Source organism: Cuculus canorus, chromosome 12, assembly GCF_017976375.1.
Source record: "Cuculus canorus isolate bCucCan1 chromosome 12, bCucCan1.pri, whole genome shotgun sequence".
Lineage (NCBI taxonomy): Eukaryota > Metazoa > Chordata > Aves > Cuculiformes > Cuculidae > Cuculus > Cuculus canorus.
This window is the reverse complement of record NC_071412.1, coordinates 6643904-6662256: the sequence shown is the minus strand read 5'-3', so window position 1 is coordinate 6662256 and position 18353 is coordinate 6643904. Positions and strand designations below refer to the sequence as shown.

Sequence of the window (18353 nt, the reverse complement as noted above, 5' to 3'; positions counted from 1 at the left end):
GCCAATGGTATGATGGCGCTGATACACTTTTATGACATAAGGATTTTCCAGATAAACTCCATAACTTACCTCTCCTTTTGCCTGTATTGTCCGTACCAGACACGAATGACCCAGACAGGGTTTCCTTCCCACAGGACGATCTCCGAGTACACAAGCAGCCGGCAGCAGGGTCAGCACACTGCCGTTGGCTTTCACTTGTTGACAGCTTATTTGTCGATGGCGAAATCCATTGCCACAAGATGCAGAGCACTCAGACCATGGACTGGTTACCCACCTACAGGATGGAGAGACAAAATTACAGCAACTATGGAAGTATGGCAAACTTGCTGGTAGTTCGCAGCAACCTGTTTTAAAATTCAAAATCAGAAGAACCTGCCACTGCAAGTTTTAGATGTGAGAAAAGGTAGAATCAGCTTTTTCAATTGTTAAACAAGATCTTATAAATGTGGTTAACCACTGACTTCTAATATAACAGTGCCTCAATATACGCGAACTTAAGCTACACTGCCTGTTATCATAGAATCATAGAATAGTTTGGGTTGGAAGAGACCTTAAAGCCCATCCAGATCCAACTCCTCTGCCATGGGCAGGGACACCTCCCACCAGCCCAGGCTGCCCAAAGCCCATCCAACCTGGCCTGGGACACCTCCAGGGATGGGGCAGCCACAGCTTCCCTGGGCAACCTGGGCCAGCGCCTCACTGCCCTCACGGTGAAGAAATTCTTCCTAATGTCTAGTCTAATTCTGCCCCTCTCCAGTTTATACCTGTAAAGGTTATCTTAGGTAAAACCTATAGACCCTGCTGGATTCCACATTTCTGAAGGCAGGGCAGCATACTTTTCCATAATTTATAAAATCAATAGTACTGATTTAGTTACTACTAAGGTGACAGGTGTCATAACTCACCCAAATTTATTACATCAAGATCTTGCTAGATAATGGCTCAAACAGAAGATGTTATTTATTGATTACAAGTTGCAAAGATTTAGCCTGTCTTGGCAGCTAGGAAAAATACCGGGGAAGCAGCAGGTGGTAATACAATTTATTTGACTTGATATTTCCATAAATCTAGCCTAGAAATACAAAATGCGGTTTTATGTGTAGCACAACTGTGATAACAGGAAAAATATTCTATTCTTTTTAGCAAGTATTTCATTTTCTTACAGTCAAACAGTTTATATCCATTCAAGGAAGAGTAATCTTTTACAGTCTATGTCTTTTCCTCCCTTTTAAAGATCAAGTACTTTTGCAAACATTTGGTGCAGCGCATGCACGGCAAAACCCAAATTTGGCAAACACTTAGAGCACGAGTTAAGTACATGCTTAAACCCTTATATTTGCTTAACTGTACTTCTGTGCTGCGCTGGAGAGAAGTGATTAACCACAGGCAAAACACTTTAAATAATAAAGCCCCATCACACTAACCATCCATCTAAGGCCTTTGTAATTCTATGGATATTTTCTAAAGAGTTGCCCTGGGATGTGAGGATGGTGAATCAGTGAACAAGGAAATAGAAAGGGATGTCTGAATATTTTGCACTTCCCTCCCAGGCCAGTAATCACAGAGAAGGGGGAGAGGCTGTAGGCACTAGGAACCAGATACAAGGCTATTTTCCAGGCATCTGGGATGCTCTTCCTATATAGGAAGCGTGGAATACTTCATAAAGGAAAAACAATTTGTGTATTAGCATACACGTATAATTCAAGACAGAGTTAATTATGTTAGCATACACACAATTCCCTTCCACTGGTAAATACATAAAGCCAAATTAAAAAGCAAAATTAATAAGCATTTTAATAAGAGACTCTTGGTGTCAGTTTGTTTGGCGATATGAAATAACTGATCAGTTTTTGTGGTGAGTACTCTGGGACCAGTGATAACCAGATTGTTCACTGCAGTCTACTAAAAAGGCATGAACTTGCTCAGGGGAGCACTGGGCCCTCCAGGATCCTTCTGACTCTGTCATCTGCTCTGTATTGCTGGATTTTAAGAGGGAAGCCTACAACTGAGCTTGTGTGTTTCAAACTATTAATTCTATTTCAGTATTTTTCCACTGGCAGAAAGTCTGCTTGTTATAGACTGGCTAGAGTTCAGACTCACAATTTCAGATGATCTGGGTTTTTGGCTGCTAATAATGAAATGTAAACAAATTTCTCTAGATGTTTATCTGTTGCTATGTTTTCTGTATTCAGAACAGAGTTTAGAACATACTGGCTAGATGCACTCCAACAATGTCAGCTAAGGTTTTAACACTTCTCTACGAACTTTTTCCAGTGAGGGACAGCGTGAGTGTTCATCCCTCATGGCTTTTTACATTGCTAACAGTGACGGCCAATGCTTTTAAGGAACGGAAAGCACTTGTTTTGAGGATGCCTGTGGGAGTTCCTGCTAAAAACCAGGAGCAAAGCTTTGTTAAGCTGGAATGCTCAATGCAACTGAAGAAGTCTAGAGGTAAGGTTTTGGCATTTGGAATCACACATTGTGGTCTACTTGCCTGTGATATAAAGATTTTCTGTCCCAAGATCACAAGGTACTCCAGCTGATCCAGCCAGAAAACTGGCGGGAAGCACATGCAAAGAGCATGACATTGTGGTGAGGGGTTAAAAGACAAATGAGGCATTCCACAGTAAACATCCTACTCAGAGCTCTGCTGGCACGGAAGGAGAGGAGGTGAACACAAGATTCCACTCACAAGTATCCTGGCTGCTCTAAACATAACGAGTTTTCCCTCAGGACACTGGCACAGATTCTACAAATCTAGAATGTCTCAGAGAGACCTCCAGCTTAGCTTTCAAGGTGTTGGTGTGGTAGCACCAAGATTTGCTGTGGCAGAATGGAAACTGGCAGAGGATCTCATTTATTCAGTTGAGTCAAGCATTCTGCTACTTGCTTGTGATCCATTTTCACATCTCCTATACTTTAGGGTTCCTGATGAAACAAACCTCCGATTTCACACTCAGAGAATAAACACAGAAACAATTTCAGGAGGTTGCAAGCACATTTTAACACACACAAAGCGCACGGAAATAGAGTGGATAGGAGCTTACCTGGCAGGGCAGTCATCTGTGTTGCATGACTGGTAAATAATCGCTGGCTTTTGCAGCTCTCTGCACAATGATTCATTTACTTGCTCTTTCTCTGCGTTCATACACCGCGGTCTTCTGGAGTGGGTTCCTGAATTCCCACAGGTAGCAGAGCAAGTACTCCACTCAGCATATTCCCATTTGTAATCTAAGAAATGCAATTGAAAGTAGCATAAGAGAGGCACAACGCATTATAATCGTGTCACATTTTAATTGATCTGGCAGCATTTTCTCTAAACTCAATACACATCACATCCTCTGTAGAAAAGCAACTATTTCAGTATTGTGAAAAGGGACTAAGAAGCCCAACTAGAATTCAGTCCTACTCAGCTTCCCAAGTTCAGCCCATACATGTGAGCATGAAGTTCTCTCAAGGCAAATGGGATCAGCATATGTGCACAGGAAGGGCAGAACCTGGCTCACAGTAGGAAATGATGAACTTCTTTTAAAACTTTCATAACATTTTTATACAATGAGCATTAAAAGGAGGAAACTGTAAATCAGGCTTTCTAGGTTTCCTGCTGTTCTACAGTAAGTTTATTGTGAAGAAAACTCATCTTACTCTAGGCACTTCACATAATTTGAGGATTTAAGAGAATCCTGTTCTATGCTATAGAAAAGTATTTAATGCATAAATAATTTGCCACTGAAGCATCTGGCAAGATGAAAACAATGAGTTTGTTTTAAAGAGCATTTTATATTAAAACCTGATCACCTCTAACAATTACTACCCTTATATTTAGTCACAATTCCACACTTACCCCTTCCACCTCAATTTTTTTTTTTTTGACACTTGGTAAAGGATGAAGTACTATGCAATGTTGACAGATTTTTATGTGATCACAGAAGGAGTCAGATTTTTCTGTAATAACCAAGCATAATTGATAGCTACCAGCTGTGTCCACAGGCTCATTCTTCCAGCACATAATGAATTCTTTAACTTATTGTTTTTCAATGTTTCCTTATTACTTCTGGGTTTCTTAAAATAACACAAAAGGGCCTTTTTCAAAGTAGAAGTAGTTAAATTTACTGACTGCAACTATGATGGAGAGACTGTATTGTTTGTTTAGCTAGGATAATACTGCTCAGAAGTGCCCTCAATATGCCTACTGTGCAAAACCCACCAAAGGAGATTTTGCAATCTGTACGAATGCATGGGTATTTCAGCGAGGAAACATATACATAAGCAACAATCAGAGTTAAAGCTCACAACTAGAAAATGGAATATCCCCAAAATACTCACCAGTCTGATTGGAGAGTGTATTGGGCAACCAAAAGGCAGCCCAGCCAGATGGATACCTCAAAACCTGCCTAGACCTGTTCAGAAATTCTAACTTAAATGAGATCAAGAACCCAAGGCCTGGATATGGGTTTTGATAAACTCTATTAGGATATTTTCTGATTTGATACATTAATATCTTGATATATTTTTGATTTTTAAAATAGACACTTTGATTATAGATATGTTTCAGTACAATTACATTTTTAAATGCAACTGACCCCAGGATCCCATGTATACAAAACCATTCTTGATCATGAAAGTAATCCATTGGCAGTCACTCGGAGGACATTTACATACAGTGTCAGAGATTTGCAAGATCTGATCTTACAGCACGAATCCTTTGCGCTTAAACAGTGAACCAAATCATATCGATAGGATAAGAGATAAATCATATGTGAAAACTTCCCTTTTCAACAGACATTTATTCTTAAAACTGATTTGACTCCCTGGGCAATGAAAGGTTAGAGTGTTTTTTTTAAACTAACACATGGAGCTTACTGCTTTGCTGCCAGACTCTTTCTAGTATTTACGTTCCTAACTCTCTTTTTTAAAGACCAATTACAACATAATTAATTTCTAAACCACTTTAAATATTTACAAACTTTATAAAGTGTTTGCAGATGCAGCCTATTGTCCTGCTGCTGTGTATGGAAGATTCTTCTCAAATTCATCTATAATGCAGAGATGCGCATTTTTTAACCTATTAATGGAAATGTAGTTTTGTGTAAGCACATTATAGCGGAGAACATTACAAAACACGCTTGAAAATTTAACACTGAAATTGGTGAGTGTGCCATAGCACATTTATATGTTAAGGGTGATGGATATCACATCATTGTAGCGACACTGGAATATGACAATTATATTAAAATTATTTTGGTTATAGTTAAAAGATGACCTCAAAGTCAGTTTTGTTTCAGTTTGGTGGGCTATCACGGCAGCAATTTGTGTGCTTTGCTGAAGGGGAAGTTACGAAAACCTGCTTGATTTAAAACCAATTGAGCAGCAAGACCAGTGTCTTGGGGAATCAGGAAACATTCCCTCAGCTTCAAAGCTACACGGGTAAGAAATGAGAACTTCTGCATGGTATTTGGATACGCATTGATTCCCACATCCAACTCTGAGTACAGACATTGTCTATCAACTTAAATGGGACTATTCACATATGCGAAGTTAAACATGTGTTTATGAATTATTTTCTATGTATATAAGAAGGTTTCAGGAAATTCTTTACAGAGTGAAGTAAAATATTTTAAAATTTAAGAATTTGCCATAATTTTCAACAAACCTTCCTTCTTGACATTTACCCAAACTGACATTGGTTTTGCAGTAGCTGAAGTCCAACACTGGAATCGTCCAGCAAATTGACCAGAGTTGGTGTTCACCTCTAGGATACGACCCCCAACCAGGGTTCGGTACTCCAAGGTCTTAACTTCCTCAATTGGACTATCTCCAAAAAGCCAGCGAACTGTATTTCTGTAGCTGGGCAGCACTGGGCAACCTAAAAATCAACAGCATTTTAGCAGGTTTTTCTAAACACATTGAAATGTCTGTGAATAAGCATGCATGATTGTGTGATCCTATTCAAAAGACACAAACAGTCTAAATAAAAACAACAGTATGCATAAATTCACTGAAGTCCAAGCTATGGCCGGAAATCCTGACTGCCCCTTGAGGGTTATCAGCTGTGTAAGTTGATGTATACTTACCACAGTTTTTTGTATTTCCCATTTCAGTTAGTTCTTACAAACTTAAGTTCTATATGAAAAAAGTGAGTAAGGGGAGCAATTATTTAAATGGAACAAAGATTTCATTCCGAACTATGTTGTGCAAGTAGGTTTGTACTGAAAGAGGTTCTATCTGTTTCAGAAAGGAGTCATAAACACATTTAACGAAATTGCTGCGTTTTCACTCCACAGGCACAAGCAGGGAGGGAAACTGAGGAATTCATTTAGACAGAAAAATAAACTAACTGTTCCAAGTCCAGCTGAATCCCCTCCCATCATTTTCAGGTGAACCTCAAAGAGAAATTGCACAGCTTCAGTCTTGTAGCGAGGCACCTGGACAATGCTAAAAGGTCATCATTTGAAAAAATTTTCAAAAAGCTGAATCAAAAAATAATTGTCTCTCTTAACTCTGAGGCTTCCTCCCTGACAAGAGAACGCTGAGTATGGTTAGGAACTCCAGAAGGTCACCAAACTCAGACTCTTAGGAATAACACTCCCTTTCTCCATGGGGCCCTCTCCTTTTCAATGAAATGAATAAATAATATAATTTAAATGACAAAGCAGAAAAGTCAACATACCTATTCTTAGTGGATCTCCAGGTACCACAGTGACATTTGTACCAATTCCAGATGCCATTAGGACACGTTTTCTTCTGCTTCCTTTTGATAATAGAGTGTTATTCTGTATATATCTTTGTTCTGTAACACAATGCATAAGATATCTTCTTAGCAAGAAGCAAATCAAGATGCCAAAAAGAATTGTACTGAAATATCCAACAAGCCAGTTACAAAGTAGAAGGATAACAGTCCTTTGGAATTTTTTAGGATTAACTTCATTTTCACAGTTAAAATATCAATCTGACAAACATACCTCAGGGATATAAACAGGGAAAAGCAGAAATTATTTATAATGTTTATGCAAGTTTCTAAATTCTTCCAATTTACTGAATTTTATTTATCAGACAAATAAGCCTGTAATGCAGCGTAAAATAAGATTTACACAATGTATGATGCATTTCCCGTTTCTCACGACAACGTTGTTTATTACTTCATTACTAAGTCCTTCAGATCAAGACATTTTAAGAAAAATAATTCTCTAAGTGGATTCAGACTAAGTCCTCTGTTCTGCTAGGTGGAATTATGACAAAGCGCTACAACAGAGGAAGAAAAAGGAGAAAATCTCTTAAAATTTCATTATGCATAAAGATAGCATAATGTATGCAGAATCACGTGCCCATCACTATAGCAACTTCTCCTTTTTATCACGCGCCAGACAGAATAACTGCAAAAATCGCGGGCAATCTGTCAGTAACACACAGTTCTTGCCACCTAGTGAATATTTTTATATAAATAAATGTGCATAATATCTATGATTCTTCTCCCAGAACGGTTTAAATCTTTTGTTATATCCTAACTTCTGTGGATCATTTTGCATTGGTTCGACACTTGTCCTCAGTGCCCAACATCTGTACGAAGCCTCCTGCTTGTCTGCATAAACCCTGGGACAAAAAAAGACTCCACAGAACCGCAGCAAGGCCGGTGCCAAACAGGCAAAAAGCTCACTGTCTTTTCAGTGCTTAGGACCTTTTATTAGAGGGGCTGCACAGATTTTTCTCGACTGCCCAAGGTCAGGCAGTAATTGCTGTGGTGCAGTCCAAAAGGCTGAGATGATGTTGCTTTAGACAAGCCTGAGTCAGGGCGCTCTACAAGTCCTGACACCAGAAGTCCTCCCATTTCATTGCAGTTTTGCACAGCCAGAAAAACTGGAGAATTTGGCCCTCTCGTATCCACTTAAGATTTAAACTAATATCATGTGACCAGGCATAGAAACGAAGTTCAGACTCTTGTGAGCAATCTTCCCAGTCACGTCATTATAATAATATTTCTCTCTGGAACATCTGAAGTTTTGTTGTAGTCCAGGAAAAATGAAACCAAGAAAGGAGCTTCAGCCTACACTCATCCTGACACAGAGACGCCTATTATGTCCTTGGTATGTCTTCCTTGGCCAACGGATCCAAACATCTATAACCTGCCGTGCACATGTGTGCCTAAGAAAGCAAGCTTTGTAGCAGGATTGGCCAGGTGTAACTGCGTTGTACCTCGTACGGCAAAATAGTGAGAAGGTTATTCTTTAGACCAGAATGATCCATTTATTGGAGCTATTTGCCAGGCATGACTGTATTATACAGTACTATGCTATTAATCTACTTACAATAGAGTCATTTATAGGGAGTTTACATTTTTAATAGTAATAGAGAGTTAATAGTTCATATTCAGACATTTTTCTTCTGCGTGTCCCTATGTTTTATTTGCCTCTATAATTAAAAAAAAAAAAAAAACAACAAACCAACAGAATCCCAAAACAGACCTTGCTTTCATTTCACTGCATTTCCCTGCAGATTTTCAGAATAATTCAAACCTGCCCCATTTCCCTAGATAAAAGCACCAGGAACAACATAATAAGACAGTGGATTTAGTTTTCAAATGTAGCTGCTGTTTTAAGGGCTGATATTTGTTGCCTGGAAGCAAGAAGAGGGAACAACTTTTGAGGCAGTCACAAGTCAAAACCATCTGTACCTAGATTCACTATTACAGGAAACACAAAAACAGGTCCCAGGGAGTCAGATGCAATCAAACCAGTTCATAATAAAGTGTTAAATATCCCCCAACTATTTTATTGGTTAAACTTCATAACTGAAGTGGTTCGCTGTTGTTATCAGTAAGGAATTCTCATTTAGCACTTACCAGTTAAGTGAAGAACAGATGCAGCTTCAGCTTTTCCAAGAGCATTAGTTGCTCTGCAAGTGTATGTTCCTGTATCTTCATAGGAAACATTCCTCAGGAATAAAGAACCATTCAAAATCAAGAAAGAATTGCTTTGGAGAAGGTCCTTCTTCTTAAACCATGTTACATTTGGTTGGGGAACACCTTTAAAATGCAAATAATTTAAATATTTATTATGAGAGTTAAACCATAGGTTTTATTCTGCTAAATGCCACCATAGCATCCAAGAATCTTAAAGTTCCTTTGTCATTTCACAGACAGCATAAACCGAAGTAACAACATTGCAGCAAAACAAGTACGTTTTCACTCTAAACAAAACTTCTCAGTTGTGAGCACTATTAGTAATTGATCATCCCACTGAGATTCAAAATAATAAAAAGATAAAAGGTTAAGTACTATAAGGCAAGTTCACAGAATAGCTTTAAAAACTGCTACCACTCCTAAAAAAGCAATGTGCTCATGTGTCTTGCTATGAAAAGATGTGAGATCATTAACTCCAATCAGGTTCAAAGATCTGCACAGCATCTTTTAATTCAATCTTCATCCCAGAATATATGAAGGAAGGAAAGAATATTATTTTTTTAATTAAAAAAAAAAAAAGAAGAAAAAGAAGGAATGGAGGCAAAATACTTTTGAAAAGGGATATATTTATCAATTAGATTAGAAAATACACGTGGCTAATTTCTGCCAAAAAAAACTCCTGAAAACTTTTGCAAGTAGCAGATGTGATATATACAACTTGTAACAATGCCATGTGAAGGAAAAGGAACAGAAAGAGCTATTAACAACTAAACAAGGGGCCTGATTGTTAAGCAATCTCATTTACCACATTGTAGAAAGCCAAAGACCTACAATCCAAGAATTCTACAATCATAGAATTGCTTGGTTGGAAAAGACCTTTGAGATCTTTGAGTCCAACTGTACCTGTCCACTACTAAAGCACATCCCTGAGCACTTTATCTTCCAATCTTTCAAACACCTCCAGGGATGGTGACTCAACCACCTCCCTGGGTGGCTGTTCCAGTGCCTGATAACCCTTTCGGTGAAGAAATTTTTCGTGATGTGTAATCTGAACAACCCCTGGCACAATTTGGGGCCACTTCTTCTCATCCTCTCACCTATCACTTGGATGAAGAGACCAACACCCACCTCACTACAATCTCCTTTCAGGCAGTTGTAGGCAGTGATGAGGTCTCCCTCCAGCCTCCTCTTCACCAGGCGAAACAACCCCAGTTCCCTCAGCTGGTGTCAACCAACACCCTGAGGACCTCCTCCACCCAGCAGCTTTCCAGCCACTCTCCCCCACGTCTTTAGAACTGCACAGGGTGGTTGCGTCCCAAGTGTAGGAGTTGACACTTGAACCACTTGTTGAACCACGTACTCTTCGTCTCAGCCCGTAATCATTCCTACTGTAAAGCTTAAACTCTGAAAAAGCCAGGATTTGCAGATAACTTGTCATTCTAAATTTTAAGCAGTGAATGACTTTGTACATTTACTTTAATTAGATGATTCTCCCACTGGAACACAGTCACATCTGTGGGAGGGCTTCTACTGTTTTATTTTCCTCAAAGATTTACCTTTAAAGCTATATTTTGCAAGTTGGCAAATCAGACACTTCATTGTTTGTGCTCTGGTTGAGCTGCTGCAGCAGAAGTGCTCTTTCCAAGCTTCAAAATGCTAGATAAAACGTTGGGTAAGTCTGACAAATGTGGCACAGTGATTTGCACACAGGTGCCTGGAAGAAGACAAGTCAGAGCAGTTAAACTCTCTTTCACCTGAACTTTGTTTTCCCTAAACGCACTGATTGGGGCTCACTGAAGGTGACCCAAATGGGTTCCTGCTATAGAAGCTGACCTGATTGGGGGACATTTGGAAGTTTCAGACCTATCGAATGCTAATTCAGTCTCCTCTCTTCACAGATCATCGTGCAGTATTATTTTACAGATGATGTCTTCATGATGTGGAATAGCCTTCAGGAACAACTTTAACATTTCAATCACTGGCTTAGCACTTCCAATGCACACCTCGAGTTTTTCCTTTACTGTAATAGGAACCAGACATATTTTTTGGAACCTGCTATTTCACTGAAGGGAAAAGATCCCTCACCCTCCCATTTTGTCTAAAAAGACAGCAAAGAGAAACACCCGTCTGCATAATCACAGATTTTATTCTAGACAATTTAGCAACTGCTCAGTGTTTTTAAACTCATGAGATTGTGTTTTACTGAATAAAACTGCATAAAACAAAGTAGAGATTTGCAGAGCGCACATAGGTCCAAAACCCCAGTTTGTTTTTCAACTTTCCAGAAGAAGCCTTATGCTGCTTGAAAAAAGTCCTTCTGGAATTCAGATGAGGTCTTGTTTTAAGGGTCTTTTTTCCATTTTACCCCAGATTTCTGGCTAAAGTATATCATTCTCAGACATATTTTTCCTTTACTGTGTACTTTCCATGGCCATTCAGGCATATATATACACTATACAGATGGGCTGAGGAGGTGTCATGAAGATGCTGAGCTGTTTTAATCTAAGGCCTAGAGGTTTGCAGCCAGACTACCCTAATTGGCACCAAAATCCTGGAGACCAATCAGAGCCAAAAATAAGCCAGAAGCAGCACAGTTGAGATGGGACTGAAGTCAAAAGATTTAATGTCAAATTCCACAAAACACAAAAATGTTTGGAAAGGTTTAAATTTAAGCTTTTAACCTGAGCCTCTATCAAACTTCAGCCCAATATCGCTCCATGATACAGTCCTCCCTCTGCTCTCACCACAGAAATACACTTCATTCCTAGGATTTAACTTAAATAGATATTTCTTTATTCTAAACTTTGTTTGTATCCTACAGTTTATCCTGGAAAAATTGCCATGTCTCTACTCTTCTACCTGTGTCTCATTCAGAGGGATGTAGAGCCTTTTAAAACCTGGGCTGGACTTCAGTTTGCAGAAGAAATCTGCAGAATAGCTTGGCCTCTCATTTTAAGTTCAAAATGGGTTTCTGTCACATACCTTAAACTTAAATTTAATTTATAGCAAATGATTCCTCTTTCTTTCTTGAAAGAGCTGTACCTCTTTAGGGGAAACAAGCAAGTAATACCACACACACAAGTAAATCGGACCATTTCTCACGTGAATAATGTGACTAAACAAACATAAATTCTAATTCTACGGAGGAGAAGTGTGGAGAGAGCCCTGCATGGCAGGCCAGCAACCAGTCCAGCTCAAATGCACAATGAATCCATCCAAGCAATCTTACACGTGCTGCCACTCATAGATAAAGGTGGGGGGCGGGGTGTCGGCAAACCACGATCAGTTAAACACATAATGGAAAAAACAACATTATTATGCATTATTTTTGGTTATCGCACGCTGTCATTTTAAAGCAGGGTCAATGTTATCTAGATGTCTTCAGGGTGCATACATAAACATGAGCTGTTTGAGCTGAGTAGTGGGGATAATCACAACATTCTTGCATTATATTTTACCCAAAACTACCAAGAAGTAAGATTCTTATCTAAGAGTTAAATAATTTTTATGTGAACTGTCAGCTGAGTCCCTCTGAGCTGGCCTCTTCACAATCATTCTGAGAACCCTTAAAGATTTTACATTTTGTGGTTCCTTTTCTTTCCCAAAACCTTTCATTACGTGGAATACAATCCACTATCTGAGCATGAGCCTGGGAGATATTGAACTATCTGCCTAAGAACAATCGGTATTTGCAATCAAGCTCCTTCTGTGTCCTTTCCATGAGCTTATCTTTAGGTTGCCATTAAGAGTATTAAGGCAAATCCTCAGTTTGAGCCTTGAGCTATGGAAAAATCCAAAGGGATCTCTCAGAGAAGAGTTCAGGGACCCACTACAGCTGGAGAACAGCATGAAAGGAGGAGAGGGGGCAGGACTCCGCTCGCTCTGCAGTCAGGACACAGCTGCCTGCTACAAATGAGAGGCCTCTGACCCTGCCTTTCAGGGGAACGCAAAATTGTGGAGCACGAACGTGATACAAAGCTTTCAGAGTTGTGCATCCAGAGAGATGCATTAGAGAATCTGGCCAGAATAAAGTTTTATTGTGTAGCTCTATCTCATCTGCTGATAGATACCCTATAAATGGATTAAAGAAATAAAGCAGGAGAAAAAGACATCCCTTATAGTCCAGCTCCTTTGGCTTCTTCAGCAAAGCAGCGTGGACATTTCAAGCTCTTCTGGACAGCTTCGGTCTACATTAATATCAACAGTGAAAAACCCTTTTCTGCCATAACTCTCAAAAGACACATTGAGTTCTTGTGCATATTGTCATTTATGGAATTCCTATGAGGAGAAACTCTTACTTTTGGAGGACAGTACCCCTGCTCCCTCCCACCTTATTTTTAGGTGCCCACTTACCTTTCTAATAGCCTCTGGGCTTAACAGCGCTTTGCATAAAACCCCCTCTCATAACACAGCCCATGGCACGACCCCAGCATACAGCCACCATCTATATATTGTAGGCGAAAAAGCTTCCATCGTGCAGATTTTTGATGCTTTTTCTATTGAAATTAACTCCATAATTACTACTCGTGAGATAAGATTTTATTTTCCCCACTGGTACGGGGAGGGGGAAAGTAAAATCTGCACACAGACTTAAGTCTCATCTATCAGCTCCTGTAAGAAAGCAGGCAAAGCAAACAATTCCCACATTCTTCTTGTAACAAAACATTTTAATTAGTGTTGTGAAAAGCACCAATTTTCTTTCACAGAAACTGCAGGACAAAGTTCAAGCATCCCATCAAACCTGTGCTTTATTGCTTTATCCTTTAGGTATTCATGTCAACTAAGTTAAAATAAGCCAAACCACGAGATGCTGGTGTTTTTGTGTTTTGTTTTGTTTTGTTTTTTGTACTTAAAGGTGACAGACTGAACGGAGCTGAAATAATACTTAAACTTTGGGACATATCTGTAGGCCTTCATTAAGGAGTTTGTCCTGTGCGCAAGGTGGAATTTTACTACAGATGTTTGACTCTACATAAGGGGTGATTTTCATATGGACTTCACATGGAAAAAAAATAAAACATTCATACTGTTTTCAAGAGACGTTTGCATTACAGAACTGTAGCAAGACAACTATTAACAGAGATGTTTAAAAGCTAACTACATTGAATTTTAAAGATATCTCCTCTTTGCTGCTATCGTCTCCTGCCCTCTGTTCTGAGTCAAAGAAGTTTCTACTGTTGTCATTTGTCCTTTCCCGGACAGTTGTAAGATGGGTGTTTCCTTTCACCTTACTGTCCAAAGTTAACACATCTACATAAGCTTCTTCTACAGGATAACTGCCTTTCTGTATCCATCAGAAAACACAAAATCATTCTGGGAATAATTTCCTAGACCTTCTTTTCAGGAAAAGAAGTAAATCTTCCTGTTTGTAATCTGGAAGGAAGTCATTCCCTATCTACATCCAAGAAAATATTACTTTCAAGCTGAAAAGTTCCTGGTTTGATCCCCAGCCAGTACAAAAAGGGAGGAGGTAAGAGATGGCCTGTAGCCACCTTTGTTTCCTTCATACCCCACCTCCGTCCAGATGCAGCTGAGGATGAGCCCAAAGGTATTGAACTCACCCAAACTGCCAAAGGTTCAGAATCCCGGTGTGCAATTTAGATCCCAGCGATTCAAATGGGAGATCCATCACTGACATCAGCTAGTCGCAGAATCAAGCAATCATATCCTGTGGCTGCAAGTCAGGAAAGCACTTAAGCACAGGATTAAATTCATCCCCATTAGGGAATGCAATTAAACACATGCTTAAAATTAAGGATGGCTATAACCATCCTTCATATACAAGGATGCATTCCTGAACTCGGGCCTTCTTAGTCTTAGAAAAACCTTAAAAATCAGAATCTTACTCTTGCAATGGCTCTAAATCCTCTGATGTTAAAAATTTCTACTATAGACCTAAGTGGCTATAAAACTTTAAAATTAGTTTAATCTATTTTTCTGACCTCAAACACAGGTTATTTTCCACTAGCACTGGAGCAGCTCTAAAATATTCAATGTTCCATGAAAAAAGTCATTTTCCACTGTGAGTGGCCCTGGGATAGCAAATGTTATGGAAAAAAACCTCCAGCTCCGGATGGGACTGTGAAACACGTGTCTAAAAAAAGAAAATAAAAAGGAATCCACGCTATAGGGTGCCCTTAAAATATTCAGTGTTCAAAAACAAATTTCCTCCAACCTTGAAAGCACTATGAAATATTACACACCATAAAAATCTTGGCCTACTAACTAGTTGCTCTAAAACATTGGATATGCCTTCAGAAATTTTTCCCCCAGCTACGTAGAATCTCAAAAAGTATTCTGTATTTCCCATTCAAGAGTAAGGCAGAACCGTGCTGGCTCCAAGCACAGTTTGCTGCACTTCGCTAAAAGTTTACCTCCCGTTAGAGGCCAAATTTGCATGTCATCCTTCAGAAGAAACAATTCTGTGTCAGTAAGATACGCAATGAATGTCATCTGATTATCACTGGTTCTACACTCGCTAACACCTACAGTGGATTTAGCATAACTTAAAATGCAATTTCTTTGATTGATACAACTTCTTCTCTCCAGCAGAAGTCGCAAACTGCTTTTACATTCACCTGTATTATACTTGAGCAAGTGAACCCCCAAATCCCCTAAACCATGCTGCTGCTGAAATTATCTGCATGAATCTCGCCAGCTTCACTGGATATAATAGTCTTGGATAGAAAGCCAGTGTCAGAAAGCCAGTTTTGGCACTTGGTATGACCCTCCAATCTGCCTCCTCCTCACAACCTTTCAAAGATGTTATCTCTGCCTTTTCCTACCAGCCATGCAACAGCCACCCTACAGGTGGTAGCAACATCTGCCAGGATTTAGATATACCTGCTGACATCTGGTGACCTCCTAGAGGGCTTCCTGAAGCAAGACCTCTTCTCATCCCACCCTTGCTACAGCTCTGTTGAGTCCCGTGTAGTTCTCTGGCTCTCAGCTCAAAAAGAACTTGATCTTTTTTTTTTTCCAGCTGCAAAAGTTTAAGGCTGATGTTTTTCAAAATCAGGCATTTAAAATAAGGCAACTATATTTAGGCAACTAAATAAGAGGATTTAAGTATGAACTCAGAAAAGACAACTAGGCTGAATTTTGTAGTCAATCCCCTACAAAGACTTAATTGGTGTGCATTAGAGCAATTCTACAATTCAGCACTGTTATCACAGACTATTTTGCCCAACTGGTTAGGTAATTATACTTTTGCTTTACTGCATAGCCATGCTCTGTCCCCAAGGACCAAGACATTTATGGTCATAAAATAGATCCATACTCAAGGACTTGGAAATCATAATTTTATCAGAAATTAACGAGCTACAAAGGAATTGCCAGTCTCAGTCAAACTTGAAGTCCACTTATCTGAGCACTCTGAGTCCAATGACGGACACCTGGTGATGTGTAGGCAAAAAGTACTAAAATCTTGGCATTCAACGAATGATCCTTCCTCAGTAAAGCCTGCTTCCAAAATCAGAAATACCACTGAGACCATCATGCTTGTTTTCTCTAACACTGTTCTTCTCTCTGCCTTTTCTAGGACTTGTATACCCTTTTTGACATGAGATTATCAAATTGCAAACAGCATTCACCACAGCTTTAAGCAATGGCCAATTTGTATTTTCTATTCTTTTGTTCATTCCTCTGCCATCAAACTTGATTTACTTTTATGGACACTGTCCTGGGAGTGTGCTGGTGTTCCCACAGAACTGTGCACATGTCTACATTTAACCTTTTTTTTTTGTTCTACATGTACATTTAATTTGCAAATATAAATTCTGAATATCCTTTGCCCTCATTTAGCCATTAAAGATTATTTGTGTGATCCTGCTGCAACTCTCTGCCAAGTATTTTAGATCTGATTAGCATCTATATATCTTGATTATTCATAGCTTTTGTCAACTAACTGTTCACGTTTTCTTTCAGAACTGGTATAAAAACGTTGCACACCACATACCCCAGAACAGTCTTGGGGTACTCTACTGATAACCTCTCTTCACTGTAAAATCTGACCACTTGTTCCTTCTGATCATTTCATTGGGTACTAACCAACAATTCAGCCTTTTCTTTTATACTATGAGTATTTGTTAAATTTTGCTTAGGGAATTGCTTGACAGATTTTTGCAAATTGAAGTAGGAAGTTTCAAGGGGATATCCATATGCTTGCTGAGCATTCCAAGAACCTTAAATAGGTTTTTGAAATTTTACCTTCTTCTAACACAATCCATCTTTAACCTTTCCCAAATTAAGAATTTGAATGAAACCCCTCCCCTCAATAAGGAAAAGTGGGAGACAAAGGGAGAAACACACACCAAAAAAAAACAATGCTGCAAAATATTCCAACTTACGGTGCTCTCCCCCACTTCCAAACTCTGGAGCCTGTATCTCCATTAAAAAATATCAGAGGGCGACAGGAATGTGCTTGTGAAGAGACCTAGTTGGGACCGAGGTCCCAAAATGCTCCCAACGTGTGTATGGGTGAGGGTTTCTTTGGACTGCAAGTGAATCTCGCCTGGAGCCGTGAACCTACTGCCCGTTCGTATTTGGAAAGTGACAGGTATAGTCCCTTAGGCACACTTTTCAGTTTAGTTTATCCAAAGGGATTCAGTTTTGAGGCTCCCAGACTGTTTCGAAACACAAAGCAATGTACAATTAAGCTTTCAAAGCAAATCTTTCAGTCCTTTCCGCCTATGCTTGATCCAAACAAAAACTTTAATGTAGACATACTTATAGGAAAAAGACGCATAAGAGCAAAAGGCTTTCCTTTTATTCGACTAATCATAAATAGTGTCATTCCTTCCTCATAAAATAAATCTGTACTTACCCCTTTAAACCTTCAAAATCCATTACTAATATTTTTTAGAAGAACACACAAAAAAAACTAAAAGAAATTAAGAACTAGAATCCTATGTGTTAAACTGCTATTCTTCTTCACTGAGATGTCTTCTGACAGGTAAAGCACAGAAGACAAACAACAGCACCAAAGATACATTTGGAATAGCGTGAGTAAATGAAAGAACAGATGGCAAATCAAATTCTTGATTTATCTAGAGCTATTTCAAGTTCCAGTACTGACAGAAAGTAGCTGGTCCATTTTGTGAAACATATGTGCAAAAAGATGACGCTGATTCAGCAGATTTTGTGTATTTCTTATATTTTTTTAATCAATACGTTATTCTTAGAGAGCCAAAATATATTCACAGGAATGATAACTTGGAGGAAGGTGGAGCTTCTACTTTCAAAAGCCTCTCTGCCAAGTTATTTCAGAGGTGCAGGATAATATCTGTAGTGTAAACAACCTCCACTCAGTACTTTCCTTTCTGCCCTCACACCAGCAGGTGGCAGACAATGCACATTTTAGACATCTTTTTAATTTGTTTTTCCTCCCCTTATTTTTACTTCAACTGAGAACTTTCAAAGTTTCACAATAAATGGAGTCTGACAGTTCTAGTTTATT

At 39.1% G+C, this 18353-nt stretch overlaps 1 protein-coding gene across 8 annotated transcripts in view; it reads right to left on the bottom strand.

The window, feature by feature from the left end:
* ADAMTSL3 (ADAMTS like 3) overlaps nt 1-18353 on the bottom strand; it is a 187558-nt gene that overhangs the window by 5190 nt on the left and 164015 nt on the right. For all 8 annotated transcript variants that reach the window (XM_054077304.1, XM_054077305.1, XM_054077309.1 and 5 more), the window contains 5 exons: nt 8837-9019; nt 6671-6790; nt 5654-5866; nt 3048-3231; nt 70-274 (listed from right to left, as the gene is read on the bottom strand). In XM_054077304.1, the coding sequence (XP_053933279.1) occupies nt 70-274; nt 3048-3231; nt 5654-5866; nt 6671-6790; nt 8837-9019 (905 nt within the window). The remainder of the gene's footprint in view (nt 1-69; nt 275-3047; nt 3232-5653; nt 5867-6670; nt 6791-8836; nt 9020-18353) is intronic.